The sequence below is a fragment of the Cheilinus undulatus genome, linkage group 13 (assembly GCF_018320785.1).
Source record: "Cheilinus undulatus linkage group 13, ASM1832078v1, whole genome shotgun sequence".
Taxonomy (NCBI): Eukaryota; Metazoa; Chordata; class Actinopteri; order Labriformes; family Labridae; genus Cheilinus; species Cheilinus undulatus.
Genome location: NC_054877.1, coordinates 13,007,846 through 13,026,074, shown reverse-complemented (window position 1 = coordinate 13,026,074; position 18,229 = coordinate 13,007,846). Strand labels below are relative to the sequence as shown.

The 18,229-nt window shown below is 38.9% G+C and overlaps 1 protein-coding gene across 1 annotated transcript in view; it reads left to right on the top strand.

Moving 5' to 3' along the window:
• LOC121520611 (netrin-G1-like) overlaps positions 1-18,229 on the top strand; it is a 136,833-nt gene that overhangs the window by 98,549 nt on the left and 20,055 nt on the right. The window contains exons 4-5 of the mRNA XM_041804153.1: positions 2,578-2,750; positions 17,407-17,433. Coding sequence (XP_041660087.1) covers positions 2,578-2,750; positions 17,407-17,433 — 200 coding nt within the window. The remainder of the gene's footprint in view (positions 1-2,577; positions 2,751-17,406; positions 17,434-18,229) is intronic.

Below are 18,229 nucleotides of genomic sequence, written 5' to 3'. Positions count from 1 at the left end.
AAGTGTGCAGGTATTTCCTTTTCTTTGAGATGTTCTTTTTTTTTTCTTTTTTTTAGTCTGAAATTCCCCGATGTACTTTAAGGTGGTCGAACAGCCATGCACATTCAAGAATTGCCATGTGCAGACAAGGCCACCCATATTATTTACTTGTGCAATAGTAATGGCTTAAACGTGGCAAAAGGGTGGTGGAAAAGGTGGTGAAATGTGATTTTAAAAGTAGCAGAAATGGGTTAGACATGGAAAGAATTAGATAAAAGTGGCAAAATAAATGCAAAAAAAAAATTGGTTAAAGTGGCAAACCTGGCATATAAAGTAGTAAAAGAGGATAAAAAGTGGCAGAAATGGGTGGAAATTTGGTGAAATGGGATTTAAAAGCCAGAAAAAGTGGTTTAAACTGGAAAAAAATAGCTAACAAAGACAGAAAAATAGGCAGAAATTGGTTGAACTGGCAAAAATGAGCCTAAAAAGTGGTAAAAAAAAAAAGGGCTAATGGTGGAAAGAATTGACCAACAGAGACAACAACAGAAGTAACAAAAACAGGAGAAAAAACAGTTGTGAAAAGGGTTCAAAACTAACAAAAATGTGTTTAGCGTGGCAAAAAATTGTTAAAATTTGCAAAAAAAATGGAGGGGAAAAGTAATGAAAATGGATGTAAGTGTGGCAAAATTGGAAAGAATGGGTGTAAAAAGAGGCAAAAATAAGTCCAAATTGTGCAGAAACTGACGGAAAATGTGAGTAACTATATATATATATATATATATATATACAGTGCTTAACAAATTTATTAGACCACCTGTCTCAGAGACCATCCAGCATCATGAAGTGCTTTAATGCGGACTCTTTATTTTCAGTGAGCTCTCCACGTTTTACCATTTTGAACAGGAATGAGGAATTTCAAACTGAATTTACCTTTTTTTACCCAAATTTGAGCCAGCTCACTGTGCTTTTCTGAGAAGTCAGAAATTAATCAAGCATAACATTCAACCACTAAAACTAATTTTTCTGTTCAGGAATGCAAGTAAATAACTATAACTTGACATATTAATCAAGAAATATTAATGTGCTTTACTATTTTTTCAGTTTTTTGTAAATCAGTAAATTTGAAAATTCATGGATAACAATAATAATGATATTTTAGCAAAAAATATCATTTTGGTTAAAGAGCTTCTACATATTGGTGTATTAACCACTGCAGAAACATAAAAAATGATTTTCATTTTACCAGTTTTTACCAGTGCTGTTAATTTAGGGCAGCTGTGGCATAAACCTTACTTTGGGTGGTAGTCTAATAAATTTGTGGCAATCTTACACCTCTAAGTTTCCTGCGACCCCCAAGGGGGGTCCTGACCCCTACACTGAGATCTACTGGTATAGAGTGAAGAGCTGCAATGCATTGTTGGGCAGCTGATTATGGCAAGTCAGCTGCCATATCATACTTGAAAATTGTGGCCAATCTTGGCTCCATTTGGCTTGCATACACAAAACTTCACACTATGAAATCAGAATATACCCCATCCCTTCAACAGAATGTAAAAATGCTGTTTCAAGCACAGCCTAAGACATAAACATAACCTAAAATAGCTGCTAAATTTAACATTGGTAGAAAAAGACAGAAATAATTCAAATAAGGGGACAAAGCAGCTTCAGTGCTACAGTTGCATGATATAAATGCCATGACATCCAACCTCATCTGGTTGAATTTTACTGAGCATTACCGGCTCATTTCATACATTGGTCCACCCCAACTTTGTGCAGAAACATAACCAGAGGGCTGGTGGAATTATAAAAAAAACATCAGACAGTCTGTGTTTAAGTATGCATCCTAACCAGGATATTTTAGACATTTCCAGGAGTGCACTGCATTTGTGAGAAGGGTTTAGGTACAATTTAACTTTTCTCATTTAGCCTGTAAAAAACACAAGTACAGCTCCAACTGCACCCAGCTTGTCGTTTTTCCCACAAACACTTGGGAATACACACTCGCCTGCTCCGTGTGGTCAGATCGGGGGGTGGATTTGGTTGAGTGTTGAAAGCCGTTGGGCCTCCTCTCCTCTCCTGTCAGAAGCATCTGTCAGCTCTGCCACACTTCTGTCTAATAAACCAGCTCTGCAGACCGGCAGCCTTTCCTGCCTGAAGGCTCCCTTGCCAAATAGCACGGTAACTTTGAAGCAAGAGAAAAAAGGAAATTCTCCAGCTATGCTGCTTCTTTTCATGCTATCATCTTCCTATCAGATCCCTGTTTTGTGCTCAATTAGTTAATCTCACAGAGTGCCTTTCATTTAGCTCTCAGAGAGGCAAAAGTGGCCTTATTTGCATCGCTGTTCTCTCCGCAGGGGTAGCAACAAATGAGGCCTTGTTTTTTAAAAGGAGAGCATAATGAAGCTTTGTGGAAGCACGATCCAAGTCAAATAACCCACCAGGATTTCAATTTCCCCCTGTCAAAAAACATGAAAAAGCACAAATAAACACAGCAAGGGCAGACTTTGTGTTCCCTCCTCCAGAGGGCATCGATTCCATGGGTGCAGGATGATTCCTATTCATGTGTCTGTCTTTTTTTTTGCTATCTTTCTGTCTCAGGTGCAAGTGCAACCTGCATGCCAACAGCTGTGTGTTTGACAAGGGGAAGCTGGGCTGTGAGTGTGAACACAACACCACAGGGCCAGACTGCAGCCGCTGCAAGAGGCACTACCACGGAAGAGCCTGGAGTGTGGGCTCCTACCTCCCAATACCCAAAGGAACAGCAAATATATGTGAGTATAGCACTACTTCTAACATTAGCATGATAGAGACAGGCCTGGCAGCTAATTCTAAAGAGATACTGCTGGCCCTAGTCAGAGCAACAACACTTTTTCTCTGGCTCGTATCTGCATGGTTGAAAATATAAATATTATACCTTTTTTACTTCAAATCTTTGCCCTGGAGAGAGAGAGATTTGTCATATCTCTTTATCACATTAGCTCCTGGCCTCTGGGCTGCAGCTCTCCAAAATGTCTTCAGCAAGTATTTTTGATTTGCTAAGACTTCCAAAGAGAGACCTAAGGCCTGGCACACACTAGAGGATTTTTAAAATCTCCACAGATTCTAAAAATGTGATAGTTACCATGCAGGACAACAAATAATGACAGTTTGAAGTGCTTCATTCTTACAGTGTATGGAGAGGAAAGAGATGACAAACACAGCACACCACGCTAACAGATTCATTCACCAACAGCCAACTCTCAAAACTGCGACTCTCATTCAGTCAAATACAAATTTAAAGTAAAAATCTAAATCTGCTAGCTGTTAGCTGCCACAGTCATTGTATTATTGAAACCTTAATGCGTTAAAAAAAAAAACACAATTTAATCACGTGACTAAGTTTGACCACAACTTCCTCCCGTAGTCCTCCAGCGCAGATGTTTACGTGCCTGGGGGTACAGGCAGGTCAGACACAGCCGGCAGTGATGAGTGAGGAGACAGACCCAGGTCTGCTTAATGGCAATTTTCTTTTTAAAAAGCTGGAGATTGTTAGTTAAGATAAAACCAAAATTGTAGGTACATGCTGCAGTGATGAACTGTCTTTACACCAAAGCACAACGAGTCTTAAGTATCCTTGGGCAAAGCACATCTTTGCTAATGTTAGCAAGGATGCTAACAACAACACGGGATCAAGCCATGGTCATACCACTCTCTTCAGCTGCTTCAGGAAAGTTTTCTTCTTCAGCTGCTCAGATAAATGCTGAAAAGTGATCAAAAACTTTGAGCAAGTCCTGTTTGTTAACAATATTAATCCAGTGCAGACAACTTAAGAGGAATCGGCAAATCAAAGCTTAATAGCGAACTTGACAGGCTGAAAGATGGAAAATATGATGCATTCAGGTAACCTCAGTAAATCAGACACCTGTATTCTACATGTTATGTGTTCTAATGTCACATAAAAATGGGAAAATTTAGTTTTTGACGAGACACTTCAGTAAATACAGTGTGAATATGTGTTTATATTTGAGGGATATACAATAGATGTGACAGACTGAATCATAGCTTTTTAATTCAAGCACTACTCAGCTAAGACCACTTGTAGTTTAAATATATGCCCTTATTTTGTCTTTCCACCAAACTATAGAAAGTATTGATAGTGGTATCGATAAGGATTCGTATCAATAAGGAGTATCGTTAAGTGTATCAGTATTAATAAAAATCCATCCCCATACCTATACCTATTAGAGACATCATCAAAATATTCTTAACTATAAAAAAATCTGTGATTTAACATGTTTAATCACAGCATAGTGATGTGATTAACTTGATTAGTTTTTTCAGTCTTGTAAAAACTTGTGCTGTTGCCAACAAGTTGGTCCTCCATTTCTTTGGTTCATCTAACTGACTGCTTTCTGTTTATCGTTGCCATGGATGTGTTTGTTGAGCTCCCCCTTCGGTCAGCTTGCTTGCTGGGTGGCTTTTGCTCCATGTCACATGAAAGTCCACAGAGCGAGTGTTTGGCTGTCCTCAGTGTTCCCCCCTTTACAACCAGATTTCTGATCCCACACATGCACAGGGAGGACATGCAAACTCCGCACAGCAAGACCCTGACCCAGGGACCTTCTTGCTGTGAAGCAACAGCGCTAACCCCTGTGCTGTCATGCAGCATGTAGCCCTTCTATCTGAATTTTTTGAAAGAAAAGAAATTTTGTTTTGTAGATATTTTTATTTTAGATAAAAGTTTGTGCTATGATAAGGATATTTCATTCATTTTATTTTTCACCTGATTGCACAAACATTTTAATTGGATTGAAGTTTCTCCCTAAGTTAATTTCTGAATGACCTGCATACGTCTTTTTATTTGCCTGAAATGTGTACATTTAGAATGTTTGAAAGTCCAAAATTTTATTCTTTCTTCAAAAGTATTTTCATCTATATCAGTATCGATAATATCAAATCAAAGAGTATTGGTATTGTTTCGACTTTTTAAAAAATCATATCACCCATTTCTGAGGGTATAACTGAAAGGTGCACACTGACCCATAAATCTGTTTTCCACCATGTTCAGTGTGCCATTCTTTGTGTACTGTGGTTGCTCCACACAACTTCTGACTTGTCTAACTCAGTCAGCAACTTCACTCATGGTGCAAAACTGTCCTATCCCCAAGGGCATTCTGGGAAAACTTTGCAGATTAACTTTAAACTTTGCAGTAATTAAATACTTGTAATTTATAACCAAAAATGTGTTCAGTTAACTTGGCTTTAATAGCTGTTTTGGATTTTTAAGTTAGCACAACTCTTTTTTTTTTTTCAACAGCCTTCAACCTTTCGGTCTTAGAGTGTTATGCAAACTTATTTTTTCATCTTTTTAACAGTTAAACTCACATAGTCTTTCTCTAAATATCTTGGCCTGTTCTTAATTCTATTTTTACAAAAGGTTTGTGTCCTGCCTTGCCTTTAAGCCATGCATAGCTGTTGCATTAATTATGTCTGTCAGAGTGTCTTTGAGTATCTGAACCCTTTTGTTATTTTCAGCCTTTCTCCTCATTTATCACTGCAAGTCAGTAGTATGAGTATCTTTCAATTATGGGCCCATTCTCAGTTTCCACAGTAGATATTAATATTTAGTGAGAATGATACTGAAAAATACAAACAATTCTGCAAACCTGATAAAAACATAAGACTGTCAGTGCTTGTTTCACTTAAATATATCTAAATCTAGCGCAAAAAGTAAGGAAATTTGTGTTTGGTAGGTTATATCTTATACAATTGGAAAGCCTGTTTCTTTTCCTTATGGATGGTGCCACATTTGTAAGGAACATGTATTTGCAAACAGCTTATATCCATTGACTCTTGTTTGATGTTGTTGATTGGATTGGATGATTGAAGTCTGAAGAAACCAGACACACTGGCAGTTTAACAATTTAACCATCGAACAAGCAGGAGCCTCAGTAGCATGTGGAAGAACCATACAGAGCCACAACAACCTGGCATCTCCTCCTCATGATGGTCACCAGCCTGGTCACACACTGCTGTGGGATGGCATCCTATTCTTCAATCGGCATTTGTCACAAGTCAGCCAGTGTAGATGTGTTGGCCATTCTGGCACAAACAGCATGCTGATCCCACAAGTGTTCAGTGGGGTTAAGGTCAGGACTGCTGGCAAGTCATCCCATCCTCTCCTCTCCCAAATTCTGGAGGTAGTCTCTGATAAACCCCGCTCTGTGGGGGTCAGTGTTGTCATCTTAGAGGATAGAGTTCAGCCCCAGAAAGTGGAGATCTGGGATTGTCACTGGTTGCAGAATCTCATCTCGATATCTCTCTGCATTGAGATGATGCCTCCCGTGATGACAAGCCTCGTTTTTCCAGTGAGGGAGATGTTGCCCCACACCATCACACTGCCTCCACCAAAACATGTTACTCTATCGGTGCAGCAATCAGCACTGTGTTATCCGCATCTTCTCCACGCTTTGAGCCTATGATCCAACTGCCGTGGGCAGAATCTGGACTTGTTGCTCAATGTAACATTACTCCACATGTTCAGGTTCCAGTGTACGTGTTGCCTACACGAAACGATCCTGACGGTGAAGGGCAGTTATTGCAGGCATCCTGGCAGCTCTACTGCAGGTTTAACCCTGCAAAGCAGATGGATTGGCCAGACTCCATGTCTGTCATCAGAAAGCTTGTTCCAGAGTCATCTGAGGAGAAAGAGGCAGTTGCTACAGGTTGGTTTAGTGAAGTGGTTGCAAGTCTGTAAACATGGCAACCAAAGAATAGATCTGTGTGGATGCAGCCATTGTGCCAGCTTGATCAGAAATGATGCACAATACATGTACAATACAGTGAATTTGCTCATTTCCTGCAGCAATTTAACATCAGGTCAACTAATTTTTTAGAAATTTTATCCAGGAAAAAGTGAATGCAGATAAAGTCAGGATAAAGACTGACCTCTTTGTGTTCACACATGCAGTTCATCCCCAAAAGTATCAGTAAATTTCCTAGAGTGCAGTGCATGTGTGAAAGGGGCTATGGATCCATACGTCCCGTGGTTAAGTTTGTTTATTTCTCTCAGCGATGTGCCTTTGCACTTATTTGCACCATCCAGGCTGAATGTGTTTTTCCATCGTCTTTTTATGCAATCACTCTCCGTCTGAAATTCTCTCCACATTCTGTCTGAACACACAGCGAGCAAGGAGGATGAAACATTTTGTAACACCTGTCTTTGATGTTGGTTGTGAGAGGCCTCCTTGATGTTTGTCTCCGCGTCCACTGACTCCTCACCAATCAGTTTGATCTCTTCACATCCAGGGCCGAGCCTTTTCTTGAACAGACACAGGGTCAACAGCTTCACGCTTATATACAGGAACACCTGTTACAACTTGACCCAAGGTCCACATGTAGGTTAATGCAGTGACCACGGAACCATCTCCATGACAACTGAGCAAACTCCATCTGTTCACGAGACAGTAAAGGACACTTCAGAGCAAACATTCAAGGCCAGTCAAACTGATTTCTCTCTCAGGGAAAGGTTTTATTTCCAGCTCAACTTGCCTGCTAATTGCACAGCCCTGGGGTGCCTTTATGACGCTGCCCTTGGCTTTTTTACAACATTACCTGATTCTTTACTAATCTGCTTGAAGCACATACAGTAGCAGGTCAAATTACATACAAATTGTCAGTTGGTGGATGGCATAATTCATATTGGGATGAGAGAACAATTGTTTTAATTTGTTTGAGGAGCAATTCCTGTTTGAGTCAAAGTTAAATATTATGGAGTTTAGTTCCAGGCTAATAAATACCATCTAAAGTAAGTCTCTTTTCCTGGCTGGTCCAGCAAATAGAAAGCAGCAGCCATCAAATAAGCTAAGAGGAAAAAGCAGCCGACTCAAGATTTAAACACTGTCTTTACGTTTATGGGTGGCTGGATTCTTAAGAGGAAATTACCACAGTCACTCCCCTGAAAGGATGTCTGAGGTTGTGTGAATCTAGAAAAGGCATGCTTTAGTCTGCCTCATTACCCAGCACCTATTTGTACCCCTTCCTTGGTCAAATAGATGCACCCACCAAGGAAGGTTTTGGAACATTGTAGATAAACACTATGCAAGCAGTTGAACATTTCAGGCTCTGAATATACAGGTGCATTTTAAAAAATTGAATATCATGCAAAAGCTCATTTTATTAATCTGGTTTATTTCATAGAGTTAAATTTCCATATATTCTAGATTAAGCTCAAACAAAGTGAAACATTTTAAGCCTTGTTTTTTGTTTTAATCTTGATAAATAGCTTACAGCTCATAAAAATTCAAAACCCAAAATTTCAAAATATTACATTACTTTGGGTAAAGTCCAATCTGTTGGTTTAATGTGCTTTATCAAGTCCAGAGTCAGTGCTGTCAGCCGTCTACCAGGAGATTTTAGAGCACTTCATGCTTCTATCTACTGAGAAGCTTTGTGAAGATGCTGATTTCCTTTTGTTCCCACAGTGAAGTCAAAAGTACCAGAAACTGGTTTGCTGACCACGGGAATGACTTGTCATTTCATTCTCCCTCTCTTTTAAACAAATGAATATTTGTATCACATTACAACCACAGAAAACCTGAAAAATTACTTCAAATTTTAGGTCTTTGTCACATTGGACCCCTATACAGTAGAGGGACACTATTTAAATCACTAAAATTAGAAAAGTTGAGCCAGTACTTAATTTCAGTGATTTACATACAGTGCCTATAAAAAGTGTATAACCCCTTGGATGTTTCACCCTGTTATTGATTTTGTAAATTAATCATTATCAATATAGTTTGTAACCTGGCACATCAGATGGATGTGTTTTACACATCCATCTTGTAAACCTTCCATAGACAGCGTTTGGGAGAGGGCAGAGCCTTTGAAAAAAAACTGATCTGATGAATGTTCTGTCACATCTTCACAGGCCAATCAGAGCAACAAAACATGTGGCGTAGCCGTTATCGGAATTGCCACAACCAAGAAGTAAACTCCATAGAGAGTTCATGCAAACCATGGCGACTGTAGACATGTCAGTACACGACTTTTGTCGTTTTTGAAAAGAAAACAACTCACTGCTGTTCTTCGTTCTTCTTGTAATGAAGAAATGCCATTAAGTTCTGATAAAACTGGCACTTTAGCAGCATTCCTCCATATTTGCACTGGCCTCTTAACGTGGACTCTGCTGCACATGAAAGTACTTCCCCCCACCAGATTGGTCCGGTCACTTTCTCACCGGGCCCAAACGATTCAGACAGGAGCTTTACAAGATGGATTTGCCTGTAAGAAACACGACAACGGGCGAATCCATCTGTTTAAAAGGTTATATAATTTGACTTTTTTGACAAAAATTACAGCAAATCCTTTTAAATGTCAAGTGAAAACAGATCTGTACAAATGATGTCAATTACAAAGTAAATTTACCTGAGCACATTTTTTTTCCCCAAATTAAACACAATTTTAGTCGTATAAATCTAACCTTTGTTTCCATCTCTTTGGAGTAAAATTCACTCTGCTTACAGAATAATGTTTTCATAGTTGTTTTTACTCCAAAAGTGTTTCATTTAACTCTAAATAACAGTAATGCAGAACAAAGTTTACTCATTACAGGGCAGTTTTTTGACTAAGTGTTGCACTTAGTTCTTTTAGAGCTGTTTACCATACTGTATAGAGATGTTATTTTAGTCCTTATAGAAATTTATCCTACTTATTACAGAACTATTTCTTCTCCATGTAGAAACAAGAAACACTTTATGTAGAGCCATATCTTACTCTAATTAGTTAAGGATCTTCATCTTATTATGATAGAGAATTTTTCTGTCTTGCTACATATAAATAGAGGGACAATAGAAAACGTTTTTTGCATATATATATATATGTATTAGACTTAATGCTCTAATACTAAATAAATGAACATATGACAAGGACCCAACAGCTCAGCACATTATGAGGTAGTAAAGTTAAATGAGTTTATTTGACAACAGCAATTGTGCAAATGACGTAAGTGTACAGGCTGGTGGTTGGCAGAAGATGGATCACTGGATTCAAAGGTTATAGAAGAGCCAGGTTAAGCCAGCCACACACTAGATGATCTAAAACCATGGGAGACCACATACATGAGTATAGTATGAGTTTCAAACAATTTTTTTATCTTTAATCCTCTGAACACACAGTAGACGACTCAGCCAGACTGTCAGATCACTGGAGACCACATACCTGCCGACCATAAAACAAGGGAAAGACTCAGGATTAGATCCTGGCTGGAATTAAGGTACAGTTGTGTTTATGCTTGAGAGCAGTGAAAGTACGTATTATCTGTCTGATTACGCTACCTGGTCTGCTTGCTTTTATTGGTTGTTGTGGCTACTCCATCAGCCGCACTACGACCTAGACCCTGAATCGTAAATATCACATGATTCAGGGTCTGGGAGGCTACACGGCAATTTGGAGCAGTGAATTAATGGTGTTGGCACGACACACATGCAGATTATTCTGACAAATAATCATTTGCAACGAAGCTTCAGTCGGGATACGCCCCCACAATTGTCGGGGGAGTCAAATATTGCTTAAAATCGGGCTTAAAATCCTGTAGTGTGGCTGACCTTACCTGATTAGAAGCTGAAGTACACAGGTGTTTGAAAGTTCATAACGAGGTGAGGAGGTCTTGATTGCCAAGGATTAGCTGGGACACCTGGGACACCTAACGAGCTGCAGCGGTGACTGTCCATGAGCAATGATAACTAAATTAAAACGTAAGTGGTTAAAGTTTTACTCCAGCAGAATTGCTTCTGTGGTTTTACTTATTTATTTATTTTTATTATCATTATTTTATGTTTGCACAATAATAAAAAAAGAATTACATTTGAGTGTACAGCTTTCACAAGGGAAGTACATATGAGGATTTGTGCAGGTGAGGTAAGGAAACCCGAGAGGGCTTTTAATTAAGCTAAACCTCACCATGTTAAGTGGTTATCTTCACGAGCCAGTAGTGATAAGAGTAGATATCAAAACAAACATGGAAAAAAAGAGGGAAAAAAAGGCAAGTAAGATAGTGTAGGAAGCGAAGTAGTGTTATTTTCAAGGCGTTATTCTCTGTAATGATATTTGATGTGAATATTTTAAACTTCCAACAGTTTAAAATATTTTATGGGTATGTGTGGTAGTTGGAATTATCAGAAATATATAGTTGGAAATGAGTGGGGAGTTTATGAGTCATATATTTTGATTTGTAAATGAATGTACAGATTTGTAAAATAGTTATGTCATAAATCGTTAGGATCCTGAATCAAGAAAAAAGAGGTGCTTTTGGCTGTTTGGGTGGGGAATTTGTTGCTAGTCTTACACAATGTTTTTTATATTAGATGTAGTTTGTTGAGATTGAAAGGAGAGGTACTAGCCCATACTATATGGCAATAGGTGAGGTAAGGATAAACTAAACTGTAGTATAATGTTAACAAGGTAGGGTGTTGTAAAGGGCTATATAAATAAAGTACATTTACATTTACAGAACAAGTGTAGTGTCATCAGCAAATAAAATAGGAAATACTTGAACCCTGGAAGAGGATGGTAATAAATACACTAAAAAGATACATTTGACTGTATTTGAGTAAAATATTTATAACTCTGGAAAAATTACTCCCCATATTTTCCTGTGTAAATAGAATTATGTAACATAAAATAAGTGACTCCCTAAATATTCTCCCCTTCAAGTCAGAGTTAAGTAGATGCATCTTTGGCTGCAATCACATTACTGAGTCTGCATGGATAGGTGTCAATCAGGCTTGCACATTTTACTCTATTCTTCTTTGCAAAACTGCTCAAGCTCCGTCAGATTGCACAGGGGTCCACCCTGAGTCCACCTACTCTGAATAAGATTTTTATCCAGGATTTTCCTATATTTAGCCACATTCATTTTACCAATTTTACTGATGTGCAGTGTTTGATGTGTTGTCTGATGGTCAAAAAGCACCATTTTGGTCTCATCAGACCAAAGTACTTTCTCCCACCTGGCTGTGGAGTCTCCCACATGACTTCTGGTGAACTCTAGTCTAGATTTAATCAGTTTTCTTCAACAGTGGCTTTCTCTTTTCTGCTCTCCCATAAAGCTTTGACTGGTGAAGAACCCAAGTAACAGCTGTTGTATGCAGAGTCTCTCCCATCTCAGCTGCTAAAGCTTGATATTCCTTGTAACTGTATCTTAAACATTTAAAACATCCATTTTTATCAATAATATGAGCCCTTCTCAAAGGAGTCCTGTCAAATTTTGTGTATAGTTATGAGCAGTTGTTTCAGTTCTGCTGGGAACTGATTAGTCAGATATGTTTAATTCATTTAGTATCAGCCTAACATGAAGATCCGTCCTTCTCGTACTCTAACATTGAATTTAGTACTCTTCCATTAAGGCTGAACTAACGCTGGATATTTTCCTGCCTGTTCACATGGTATCTCTGAGGCAGAAGGTGCTCTTTTGAATTATCCCCATTATAATCTTGGACGGGAGTTGAGTCACATTTATCAAATCCCGTGCCTGAGGCGGGGGGCTCATTGCCTCAATAAATCTAATACAGCCACTCAGGGATGGGGTGGTGGACGGCCAGGCGAGGGCCAGATGGTGGAAGATCTAGCCCTCTGGTCTTGCGCTCACACTGATTCAGCCTTACAGTCAGAGACTCAACGTGGCAGCAGTCTGCGGGGATTGACAGCAGGTTTTTCAGATGCTCAGTTTTGATTGTGTGCCTCAGATTCTCAGACATGGATGCTGGGATTAGATTTGTACACAGATATGATATTGCTATTGATCCAGGAAGCACATATCAACATTCGCTACACTTTCTTTTGCTCTTTTTTGGGCTGTTTTTTCATGATGAATTAAAGGATTACACACATTTGTATTAACACGTGTCTTGTGAGGCGGTGTGGTGTGCGCTCCTAACAGCCTATGCTCACATGCTGCACATTTGATTGCATGTGGGAGTTTGTTTTTGCGAGGAGTTTGTGAACTCTAAGGAGATATTGCTGGATTTACCTCTGCACCTCTTCTGTGTTATGAGCCTCCCTGCAATGTGCTGCTCACTGTCAGATTGACAGGCCGTTATTAAAAAATCCAACACTTGGCCGCATCTGCACCGAACTGATGAAACCAGGGGTCTAGCCATATCAAAAGCAATATTAGCACACTTGTTTGGCAGCAGCATAAAATGCAATAATGTTGCACATGGACGTGACGTAACAATATTGGTCCCTCAGGTGTTCAGTGAACACGGTTTTGGCTTAAATTATTCTTATTTCTCTTATAAGTAAAGCCTCTGCCTTTGTTCATTATGTGGAGCTCATATTTTGTAGAGATATTAAACATACAGGCCTCATATGAAGACAAATATGCTGAACGTGCAAGATGTAATTATGGTTTAATAGCTTTCATCTGTCATCATGTCTTCCTCTTTAATCATAGAAGTCATTTATCTCATAGGTAGGAACAGGGCGAGGTCTATTACAAATTTAAATCCCGGCACATTCAGATATATGGACATATGTGACCCTTCATCTAATAAATTAGAGCCAAAAATGGAGCCCTCTGTTGCTATGGGCCATAGCTGTCAGCAGCACAGAGTGACTGATAGTGATTCAAATCCGAGGTTTCCCTAAAAGAAGCTGCGAGTTGCTCACAGTGCAGAAGAGGAATCACTTGGAGAATTATGTTGACAGTCCACTTTGCAGGGAGCGTCAACTCATCTCGCGTTCCAGAGCAGGTTCACAGGTTAAGAAGGGCTGCAGCTCAGACTTTGATCAGACTGTAGAAAGTGTTTGGACTTCAAAGGCCAACATTGTTTGCCCTCCATTTCTCGCACAGAACAACTATTGGTTCGGGATTGCAGCTTGCTTGCTTTCTTGCAAATTGGAGCTTAAAATCCATGCTTTTTCTGGCTGCTGCAGTGTTGCTGCGAATGCCAGCAGTTGCTGTGACGGACCCAAACTGCTAATGAAGTGATGAATGGGTTGCAAACAATATGAGGCCCAGCTGAAACATAATTAGAGAAGGACAAAGCAGCAAAGCTTGGAGAACGTATCAGAAATTGCACTAATTATAGGCTGGAATATGCCTGCTGATTAAACTAATAAACACAAAGATGGTGAATACACAGACAGACACTGATAACACGTTTGGGGAAGACAAAGGCGCCATCAGGGGTTGTCAGAGTCAGCTCCAAATTGCAAACAGAGCTTCTCTGTCAGCGCTCGAGGGACTTTTTTTTTTATCAGTCTTTCAGCTGCTGCCTATGTGTAACTCACAAACAGGGGTAAAAAGTTCTTTTTTATCTATTTAAGTAAAATATTTAAAGTATTTTATGAAGGATTTAGCCATACACTGATCAGGCTCATTTATACTCCCATTAATAAAAATAGATCTGTGTGTTTTAAAACATATGACTATCTATATGGTCACGACAGTCTGTTATCTTGGATTGGATGTTAAAAAAATCAATCCATTATGGGTCGCTGTCTCAGACAGGCCTCCACAACTCCTTTGCAGCTCCATTGGTCTTAGGCCGACCTTTACTGCTGCAGTGTTCAGTCTCTGTACCTACAGTAGGTAGGCTAACATCATCTAGCTGCAGATCGTACATCTGAGACATCGTATACGTATCTCAGAACAGAAATACATGCTAAAACTTTCAAAATAAAATTGAATTAAACTTCCATTTAGGGTCGAGGTAAGAGTTAAGGTCGCAGCTAGAAAGGCAAAAACCTGAGTTTAAAACCTGACCTGTGATACTAATTACAGAACATTTGTAGAAGCCTAGTAAACAGTCTGCTAACAGGCATTTCTTGTCCTCCATATAAACGTTCTAACACAGCATGCGTAGTTTACGTAGTTCTGTTAGCTACACAGACATCATAGCTACTTGGTTTACATAGCTCAAGCTAAGCTTAAAAGCAGCAAAGTAAGCTCTGTAGCTACAGTAACCCCATTAGCTTTGGCCATGTTTGCTAAAGCTCATGTTGGTAAAGCTAACTAAGCTACATCACCTTATGTAGTTACATTAATCATGTAGACATTTATGTCACTACTTATAAAATGGGTCCATACATGGTTTAATCCCAGTGTGGGTACCAGAGATGTACAGGCTGATCTGTCTGGGACCTGCGTCGTCCGATGGCGTAGCACATTGTCATTGGCTGTGAATACATAGCACATTATCATTTGCTGTGATGACGTAGCACATTATCATTGGCTGTGAATACATAGCACATTATCATTGGCTGTGATGACGTAGCACATTGTCATTGGCTGTGAATACATAGCACATTATCATTGGCTGTGATGACGTAGCACATTATCATGTTTTCATGGAGGACAAGCTTTTTCCTGGTAGCAGACTGTTGACTCTGCTTTATTCAACATTTTGTAATCAGGTTTTGCAGGTCAGGTTTTTAACTTTTGCCATCCTAACCCTTACTTTACCCCTTACTCTAATCCTAAAGGTAAATTTAATCAGATTTCATTCCCTTAAAATTTTAGCGTGCATTTCAGTTCTGAGATGTACAGCGTCTCTGATGAACGGTTGTGAGGATGGTTGTTAATTCTGAACAGTATGCTGCCAGTCTGCTTTGGATTTTCCTCTATAGTTAGCAGTAATGAAGTGGCCCAGTTCAATACAACACATTAGATCTAAGACTGAATGATTAAAATATCTATCTACTTGGCCACGTGAGTTGCTGTACTCAACTGTTTTTGACGTCCTCAGAAGGTGAAGGATCCCGATCTGCTGACAGATCTGTCAGCCCAGACACATCCGGTCACTACATTGGATTAGACCTCTGACCTTTTTCTCTTTTTTATTTATGAAATGTTGCTTAGTCTGTGTGTAATGGTGTAATTCCATGAATGTAACTGCCAGACTTTGTTTACGAATTAAGCAGAATAAGAAAGTAAATAAATAAAACTAGAAAGCACTCCGAGAGCACAGACCTCCACCATTAGCCCTGTCTCCCAATAGTACAGAATCCTTTTAAAAATTCCTGGATCCAGACGGTGATCCGGATCACTTCCAAAATCTAATCAGTTCTTCCTTATGCCATTTCTGACATTTCCTGAAAAAATTCATCAAAATTCATCCAGAACTTTTTGAGTCATGTTGCTAACAATCAAACAAATAAACAAACGAACAAACCCACCCGATCTAAGAACCTCCTTGGCGGAGGTAAAAATCTAAAACTGGAGAAATGATGACTGGCATATTATGGCACTATCATTCTGACAGAGGTGGCATCTCAGAACGGTCTGTGAGAGTGGCCTTCAGAGATGCACTGGTTGCCAGACTGTCTTGAGCATTTCCTCTCCAAGTACAAGTGAAATTCTTCTTTATTGTGCTTTGCTGCTTGGGATTAAACTTTTGCCTACATTAGTCAACACTGCTCCAAGATTACCGGTATTATTACAACATCTGGTTTGTATTTGTGAACTTCTAGAGACGTACCAATGGAAAATATGACTTGTAGAAATGTAGAGTGTAGAAAAACAGATTAATTGAAGGCAGGGTACAAACGGACGGCTCTGTTTATCAATAGTTAATTACAAAATAGAGCATAAATGAGCCTTAATGATACAACATGTAGCACAGAATGAGTTCATATAAGATTGATCACAACTTTTAGGATTTTTAAGTCAATTTATGAGTAAATATTAAAGCTTTCAATTATTATTTTTTCTATTTGCAATAAATCACAGAATTTATGTCGCTAATCATGTTTACTCTTCCTATTTTGAAGGTCCACTATTTGGCATTTAGCATTGCTTCTGCTTCATCTTCAGTTTTTGTACTGTCTAATGGTAACTGATTTTTTGTTTGAAAATTGACCTGCTTTTATTTTGAAAGAAAATAAGCACCTTAGATTGAAGATTGTGACATAAACTTAACCAGAAAAAGGAATTTGTTACAGATTGAAAAATAAACAGTGAAAAGGCTAAAGGGTTGATAAAATAAGGTGCAGATGACTTCATAAAGTGAAATGACTCCACACAGAAAGTCAATGGTTAACAAGGATTCAAACCAGAAACTTTTTGCCGTAGGGTGACAGCTCTAACCAGTCCCATGAAACAAGTCTGTGAATTGTTGACGGAAGTTTACTCCAAACATTTTGTTTCAAACTGGACTTATTGTGTGTGGATGAAAAGAGTTTTTATGAATGAGAACTTTGTGTACTGTTGACATTTAATCACTAGCAGACCTGTGATTATCATCAGAGGAGGGCGGGTGTTGGTCCATGCCGCAGTCAGGTTCACTGCAGAGCCACGGCTGCTGTTAATCAGCGGACACAGAGGAGAACGAGTAGAGACCAAGCGCCGGTCATTTTAAATGTCTTGGGGAAACAGCACAAATAAAACAATTACATTTCAGACATGACTAATGCATCATAAAATGTTTTTCCTCTGCTCTTTTGCAGGTATCCCCAGTAATCATGGACCAGTGCGTAAGTGATCAACCTTTATAAATTAGCATGCTGACTAACGGTTTCCTCCCTCGGTGATGACTAACTCTTGTCTCCCTGATGTTGGTGTCACACATTGTGCCGTGCATTACCATTTCAATTCAGCAGAATTTTTGTTCTGAAAAAAAAATCAACAAAGCATTCATTCACCAATAACATCTCAGTACTCGATGTTTATAACTGGTAGTAAACCAGTGCAGCTTTTACAGTGGCAATAGTTCCAGAAAGATCTTTGAAATCAAAAAACTGCTTTTGAAATAAGTAGAATTTCATCATCCTATTGACACAATAAGTACATTTTTGTTTACTCTTATGCCAATTTAAAGCTTTTACACTCCATATTTCTGCTAGCTGCTGTGCAAACCATGCTTGCTTTTTGAAATCAATCTTGCCTATGGTGGCCACTGAGGTCATATGATAAGCAGATGCCAAAACAATGTATATTCGTGCAGCAAATTCAGATATGATGCAATAGAAACAAAGCTAAGTCTAAAACAAATGCAACAACAGAAATACACTACAAATAAAACATTCAGCAAAAAAAAAAAAAAACGAAACAGGTTAGGTGAGAGAAGCTGTAAGTCCATGATTTATGCACAAAAAGTGTTGTTTTTATTTTAGTCCACCTGCGTGTGCATGGCTATTGAATGAAACCACACTGGGCATGTGTGAAAAGCCCCTGTGCACTGGAACCATAATGCACATGTGTGCAAGTATTTAGTTAAATTGATTTCAACAAAATGTATTGGCATGGAAAACAGTTTTCATATCGAGGGAA